This window comes from Etheostoma cragini, unplaced genomic scaffold (assembly GCF_013103735.1).
Source record: "Etheostoma cragini isolate CJK2018 unplaced genomic scaffold, CSU_Ecrag_1.0 ScbMSFa_892, whole genome shotgun sequence".
NCBI classification, from domain to species: domain Eukaryota; kingdom Metazoa; phylum Chordata; class Actinopteri; order Perciformes; family Percidae; genus Etheostoma; species Etheostoma cragini.
In genome coordinates this window covers 1-7,822 of record NW_023269529.1, presented here as the reverse complement: position 1 = coordinate 7,822, position 7,822 = coordinate 1, and the positions used below count along the sequence as shown (strand labels likewise).

Genomic DNA, 7,822 nt, shown 5'->3' with positions numbered 1-7,822 from the left:
CACACACACACACACACACAGAGAGAGACACACACACAGAGAGAGACACACACACACACACAGAGAGAGACACACACACACACACACACAGAGAGAGACACACACACACACACAGAGAGAGACACACACACACAGAGAGACACACACACTCTTTCGGGGGTTTCCCAGCGTTCCACGCAGCGTTTTTAATCTTGGAGAGGGGAGGAATAAGAGCCGGAAGGCCGGTTTCTCCCGTTACCACAGCAACCCCCCACCCCCCCTCGTCATTAACCAGTTTGCCGGTCACACACCCGGCGCCGGGCCGGCCGCATCCTGTTGCCATGACTGCCGGCACATCGTCTGTCACAGCCATAAAATCAACATAAAATATAAAACCATGTTCGAGCACGTGAAAACCATTCAGGATGAGTCAGAGATGTTTACTTATTCCCAATTGTCATGATGTCCTCATGTTGTCCTCATGTTGTCTTCATGTTGTCCTCATGTTGTCTTCATGTAGTCCTCGTGTAGTCCTCATGTAGCCCTCATGTTGTCCTCATGATGTCCTCATGTAGTCCTCATGTAGTCCTCATGTTGTCCTCATGTTGCCCTCATGTTGTCCTCATGTAGTCCTCATGTTGCCCTCATGTAGCCCTCATGTAGCCCTTGTGTAGTCCTAGTGTAGTCCTCGTGTTGTCCTCGTGTTGTCCTCATGTAGCCCTCATGTTGTCCTCATGTTGTCCTCATGTTGTCCTCATGTTGTCCCCATGTAGCCCTCATGTTGTCCTCATGTTGCCCTCATGTTGTCTTCATGTTGTCTTCATGTAGTCCTCATGTTGCCCTCGTGTGGTCCTCATGTTGTCCTCATGTAGTCCTCATGTAGCCCTCATGTTGTCCTCATGTTGTCCTCATGTTGTCCTTGTGTAGTCCTCGTGTAGCCCTCATGTTGTCCTCATGTAGCCCTCATGTTGTCCTCATGTAGCCCTCATGTAGTCCTCATGTAGTCCTCATGTAGTCCTCATGTTGTCCTCATGTTGTCTTCATGTTGTCATCATGTTGTCTTCATGTTGTCTTCATGTAGTCCTCGTGTAGTCCTCGTGTAGCCCTCATGTTGTCCTCATGTTGTCCTCATGTTGTCTTCATGTTGTCTTCATGTAGTCCTCATGTAGTCCTCGTGTAGCCCTCATGTTGTCCTCATGTAGCCCTCATGTTGTCTTCATGTTGTCCTCATGTTGTCCTCAAGTTGTCCTCATGTTGTCCTCATGTTGTCTTCATGTTGTCCTCATGTTGTCTTCATGTAGTCCTCATGTAGTCCTCGTGTAGCCCTCATGTTGTCCTCATGTAGCCCTCATGTTGTCCTCATGTTGTCCTCATGTTGTCTTCATGTTGTCTTCATGTTGTCCCCATGTTGTCCTCATGTTGTCCTATATCAATGTTCTTTTTAATTCCCCAAAATAACATGATTGATTCCACCCAACGCTCTTTGCCAAGTACAAATCTCTACTTTCATTAATTTTGGGGCGTCTTATTCAATTTTGTAGCATTTGAAATACAAATGGAAGTGTTTTTGAAATAGTTTTGAGTAAAAGTTGACATATTCCAGTCTGTGATTATCATCAACATCCATTCCTTTAATTTTAGTCTCAATAGTTCCTAAATTCTGCTTTTCTAACTCAAACATTAGACACGGCCGACATGCGGCGCGTCACTAATACTCTCATCCAATTATTAATTTCCCTTTCTTTAAAGATGGAAGTTATTCAGACAGACTGCTCTCGGCTGAAGTGATGATCCACGTCTTTGGTTTTTGGTTCATGAGCAGAACGACATTTTTTCGGGATTTCCGAGGCCGTCACAGAACAGTGCTGCATTCACATGCTGGGGGGGGGGGGGGGAATACAGAATAGTGTTGATGTATTTTCAACCGCAATACTGTATCGATACACAGGCACTAAGTTGAATGTCACCAATGTTTATTTACAGTGTGTTCAGGGGACAGACAGACTTCACTCCACATTATAATAAGTGGCCCTTACAAAAGCATCAAAAATGTAGAGGAAAAGGTTTCTAAAATGACAAAAATAGCACCATAGCTGTGGACAAAACCTCAAAAAAGGGACAGACATTTAAAAGATGTTACTGAAAATAGTGACCGAAAACATCAGAAACAACAACACAAAAAGGTTGAGATAGGATGAAAGCAATGTCTCAAGGTCAAAGGTCAACACAAAGGTTAAACCACGAAAAGAAACTATTGCAGATTTGGAAGTGGTTTGAGGAGCGACAAACTGACCTTCTCTCCTCTCTGCCCCCCACCGCCCCCCCACAGATGGAGTCTCCGGCTCCCCCCCCTCTCCACGTCCTCTCCCCCGTCCCGAGCAGCGACATATCGTCTCCCTGTGAGCAGCTCATGGTTCGGACTCGCTCGGTGGCGGTGAACACGGCAGACGCGGCGCAGGCCACGGAGCCGGACTGCCTGGGACCCTGTGAGCCAGGCACCAGCGTCAACCTGGAGGGCATCGTGTGGCAGGAGACGGAGGACGGTGAGACCACCAGGCTTCTCTTTCTAGAGTCTGTCAACAGAAACACCCGGTAGATTTAACGGGGTCTCGGAAACACTACACACAGAGGCTTGAAAAGTGTGTGTGTGTGTGTGTGTGTGTGTGTGTGTGTGTGTGTGTGTGTGTGTGTGTGTGTGTGTGTGTGTGTGTGTGTGTGTGTGTGTGTGTGTGTGTGTGTGTGTGTGTGTGTGTGTGTGTGTGTGTGTGTGTGTGTGTGTGTGTGTGTGTGTGTGTGTGTGTGTGTGTGTGTGTGTGTGTGTGTGTGTGTGTGTGTGTGTGTGTGTGTGTGTGTGTGTGTGTAGGCATGCTGGTGGTTAACGTCACCTGGAGGAACAAGACGTACGTTGGAACGCTGCTGGACTGCACGAGACATGACTGGGCCCCTCCAAGGTATACAGACACACAGACACAGACACACACAGACACAGACACACACACACACACAGACACACAAACAACTGAAATTAGAGCTGTAAAGAAGAACAGCTCAGTTGTAACTGGTAAATTGATGGGAAACTATTTAGATAATCAGTTTGACGGTTGTCTTGTTAGAACATGTTTCTAGTCTCGTCTCCTCCGGGACAGGAAGCTAATTATCTTTCAGTTGTGGACAAAACGAGACATTTGAGGACATCATCTTGGGCTTTTGGAAATAATCAACCATGAATCCCAGAGTACGGTCCAGACCTGCTCCTTTATGAAAAGCGCAATGAGATAACTGTTGTTGTGATTTTGCGCTATATAAACAAAATTGAATTGAAATTTATTGTTAGTTATAGACCAAGGGGAAAGTAAACAAATTTGCCCGAATCCGCCATATTATTTCTACCATAGCACCTGAAAGGTCCCCTAATGCTGGATCTGAGGTCTCTTTATATAGACCTTAGTGGTCCCTAATGCTGTATCTGAAGTCTCTTTATATAGACCTTAGTGGTCCCTAATACTGTATCTGAAGTCTCTATATATAGACCTTAGTGGTCCCTAATACTGTATCTGAAGTCTCTTTATATAGACCTTAGTGGTCCCCTAATACTGTATCTGAGTCTCTTTATATAGACCTTAGTGGTCCCTAATACTGTATCTGAAGTCTCTTTATATAGACCTTAGTGGTCCCTAATACTGTATCTGAGGTCTCTTTATATAGACCTTAGTGGTCCCTAATACTGTATCTGAGGTCTCTTTATATAGACCTTAGTGGTCCCTAATACTGTATCTGAAGTTAATTAACAGAACACATGGACAGAGTAAAACACATACAGGCATATAATATATATCCTTATACACAGTCTTTGAACGATGAAATGGGCACCCATCACACTCTGAATGACCCATGTGTTTTTCAGGTTCTGCGAGTCTCCGACCAGCGACGTGGAGATGCGGAGCGGCCGCGGTCGGGGGAAGCGGATGCGTCCCAGCAGCAACACGCCGCTGAACGACAACAGCAACTCCTCCGACAACAGAGGCAGCGGCAGCAGCAAGACGCGCGGCGCCGCCGCCAACAGCAAAGGCCGGAGAGGCAGCCAGACGGCCGGCGGCCCCGAGGACGCCAAGGCCAGCCCGTCCTCCGCCAAGAGGAAGACCAAACCGGCCTCGGACATGGAGCCCACCTCCAGCTCGGAGGACACCAAGGCGTCCAAGCGCATGAGGACCAACTCAACCGGCGCCGCGCTCCCCCTCGCCGGAGGGAAGGCCGAAGCCCCGCCCCCATCACAACTGGACCGCACCTGCCCGTCCCCCGTGCTCATCGACTGCCCGCACCCCAACTGCAACAAGAAGTACAAGCACATCAACGGGCTCAAGTACCACCAGGCTCGCGCCCACAACGAGCACGACGTCCGATTGGACCAGGACGGAGACAGCGAATACGGGGACGACCCCGCCCTCCACCCGGACCTCGCCTCATGTAACGGCGCCGCCATCTCTCCCGCGCGCTCCACCACGCCCAAAGGACGTAGCTTCGACGCCCCGTCGCCGTCGCCGGGGAGGCTGGCGTCGAAGGGGAAGAAGAAGGCGGGCGAGGGCGAGCCGGACGCGCCGGACGGCGGCGAGGAGGCGGCGTGTCTGACGGACGACGCCAGCAATGACGGTACGGAGGACAGGAAGGCGAAGAAAATGACGCCCGGCTGCAAAACCGATAAACTGACACAGAAAGGCGTGAAGCCGCCGGGCCGCCCCGCTGCGCCCAACGCCCCCTCGCCCTACGCCCTGCAGGCGTCCTCCCCCGCTCTGGGCTCGGTGGTTCAACCCGTCCCCAAGAGCCCCCAGCTGAAAACCCCCCCGCCCAAAGCTCCCCCGCTCGCGGACCCCGCCACCAGCCCCAAGGACAAGAAGAAGAAGGACAAGAAGAAGCGGGAGGGAGGGAAGGAGGGCGACAGTCCGAAGGGGAAGGGCGCCAGGCCGGAGGAGGGGAAGAGCCCGTACTCGGAGTCCCTGGACGCGTTGCTCAACGGCTCCTCGGACACACAGCAGAGCCGCCTGGCGAGCATCAAGGCCGAGGCCGACAAGGTGTACAGCTTCTCGGACAACGCGCCCAGCCCCTCCATCGGCGTGGCGAGCCGGTTGGAGGCCGGCCTCGGGCCGCACCTCAACCAGAACGGAGCCGACACCGCGTCCGTCAAAACCGGCAGTCCCGCCTACTCCGACATCTCCGACGCCGGGGAGGACGGCGAGGGAAAGGTGGAGGGGGTGAGGGTGAAAACGGAGCCGGACCAGGGGCCTCGTGAAGGCGCCAAGAAGGCGCTGTTCCCCCCCCAGGCGCCCAGTAAAGAGTACTACCCCAACTACGACTCCTACTACTCCCCAAACTACCCCAACCCGAGCCCGGGCGCCGCGCCCACGGCACCGCCCCTCGTGGAGGGCGCTCAGGTGAAGGTGAAGAAGGAGGAGGAGCCGGAGGTGGGCGAGGACCTCAAGGTGAAGGTTGAGCCCCCGGAGGAGAGGAAGGTGGAGCCGGGGCCTCAGCAGCCGTCCGTGATCCAGCAGCGCTCCAACATGTACGCCCAGCCGCTGTACTACAACCAGTACTACGTCCCGTCGTACTCGTACTCCCCCGACCAGGCCTACCACGCCCACCTGCTGGCCTCCAACCCCGCCTACCGCCAGCAGTACGAGGACCGCCAGCGCCTCGCCGACAAGAAGGCCGAGGCCAAGGAGCGGGAGGCGTCTGGGAAGGACGAGTGGAAGCATAAAGTCTCGGTGCCCCCCACCCTCTCCAGGGCGCCCAGCCTCACTGACCTGGTCGCTAAGGGGGGGCTGAACCAACAGGCCAAGCCCAAAGAGACGCCGCCGGCCGCGGAGCAAGCAAAGTCGGTCATCATGGCGAAGGGAGAGGACCAGAAGGCCGCCACCGCTGCCCAGGCCGAGGGCCTGAAGATGAAGCTGAGTGAAGCAGGGCATCATGGGAAAGAGGAGGCTAAGCCAGGGGGGGAGCCAGGCAGACCGGCGGGCGTAGAGCCCACCATGTGGTACAGACAGGTAACTGCATGTTCACACAGAATGATCTCCAGATCTCCATCATGTCCACAGACGTCATGGTATTATAGACAAGGCAGGAGAACATTTAAACAACAGATAACAGAAAGGAACTTTACCTTAATTTTTGTATTGTACATAATTTCTTATGTTTAAATATTCAAATGAGGAATTATCCAGTGCAAACTTTTGGTCAATTTAAATTGAATCTACAAACAGTAATTGACAGTGTAGTTAAATACAATTTATAAAATTCATAATTTCTGCTTTTTTAACTCAAATATTAGGTATAATTCTATAAAATGAGGGTTATAGACCATGAATTCCAAAAAGTATCAAACTAGTAAGGTGGTGGTGGTGAAAACAAAAACAAAAAAAGTCTGAAACAAGGACAAAAAAGTCAAATGTTTGTCCGTTTTTGAGCCGGTTGGACAACACACGGGGTGAAAGATCTTTATCGACACTGTCGGCAGTCTTTCTGATCTTTGACTCCCTCTCAGCAGGAGCCGGACTCGCGCTTGTGGCCCTACGTCTACCCCAACAAGTACTCTGAAGCCCCGAAACCGCAGGAGGAGGACCGGTGGAAGGAGGAGCGGGAGAGGGAGCGCGACAGGAAGGGGAAGGAGGAGCGGTCGCGGCCGAAGGACGGCGGCCAGAAGGAGGAGGTGAAGGAGGGGGCGGAGGGCAGGAATCAGCTTCCACCAGAGGAGCACCGGGGGGGAGGCAAGGAGCTGCGTCCCCCCCCCCACATGCAGTTCTCCTCCCCTCTGGCGCAGCACCAGGGCTACATGCCCTTCATGCACGGGCCCTACGCCTACGGCCACGCCTACGAGCCGAGCCACCCCGGCTACAGGGGCATGCCCTCCGTCATGATGCAGAACTACCCCGGTAAGAGGAGATGGTCTGGTCTAAAGGGGGGAGCCTGATTTAAATAACCTTTATTTTTGGAAATAAAAGGATGGAACGGGACAAACTGACTGACATATATAATATATTTAATAATAGATCCGTACTTGGTGCCTGTGTATCGATGCTGTCTTGCCACTGAAAGTCTAAGTCTCTGTCCCCAGGCTCGTACCTGCCGGCCAGCTACACCTTCCCCTCGTACGCGGGGAAGGTGTCGGCGGGGGGGGACGAGGGGGAGAAGGCCTCCAGGTCCAGTCCCACGGTGAAGCAGCCCGGCGAGGCCAAAGCTCTGGAGCTGCTGCAGCAGCACGCCAGCCAGTACAAGAGCAAGTCCCCATCGGTCCAGGACAACAAGACGCCCCACGACAGGGACAGGGAGCGGGGGGGAGACCGGGGGGGGGAGGGCGACCGGCCGCGGTCCTCGCCGTCCCAACGCATGCTGCCTTCACATCATCACCTGGGGTACCCGCTGCTGTCGGGACAGTACGACCTGGCCTACGCCTCCGGTGAGACTCGCACACCGCAACACTGACACCTTTACGCAGCAACACCATGACACAGCAACACCATGACACAGCAACACCATGACACCGTGACACAGCAACACCATGACACCGTGACACAGCAACACCGCGACACCATGACACAGCAACACCATGACACCGTGACACAGCAACACCGTGGGACCATGACACAGCAACACCATGACACCGTGACACAGCAACACCGCAACACCATGACACAGCAACACCATGACAACATGACACAGCAACACCATGACACAGCAACACCATGACACAGCAACAACCTAACACAGCAACAACATGACACAGCAACAACATGACACCACCACACCGTGACACAGCGAAGTGATACAGTGTCACCTGTTCTTTCTGACCTCTCTC

At 53.1% G+C, this 7,822-nt stretch overlaps 1 protein-coding gene across 1 annotated transcript; it reads left to right on the top strand.

Annotated features, from left to right (window-relative positions):
* Window positions 1-2,312: 2,312 nt before the first annotated feature.
* On the top strand, window positions 2,313-7,464 carry LOC117941509 (zinc finger protein 609-like). Its single transcript, XM_034866514.1, has 5 exons — window positions 2,313-2,522; window positions 2,843-2,930; window positions 3,884-6,014; window positions 6,515-6,899; window positions 7,082-7,464. The coding sequence occupies exons 1-5, from the start codon at window positions 2,390-2,392 to the stop codon at window positions 7,447-7,449; spliced, it is 3,105 nt and encodes a 1,034-aa protein (XP_034722405.1). The 5' UTR covers window positions 2,313-2,389; the 3' UTR covers window positions 7,450-7,464.
* Window positions 7,465-7,822: the final 358 nt, after the last annotated feature.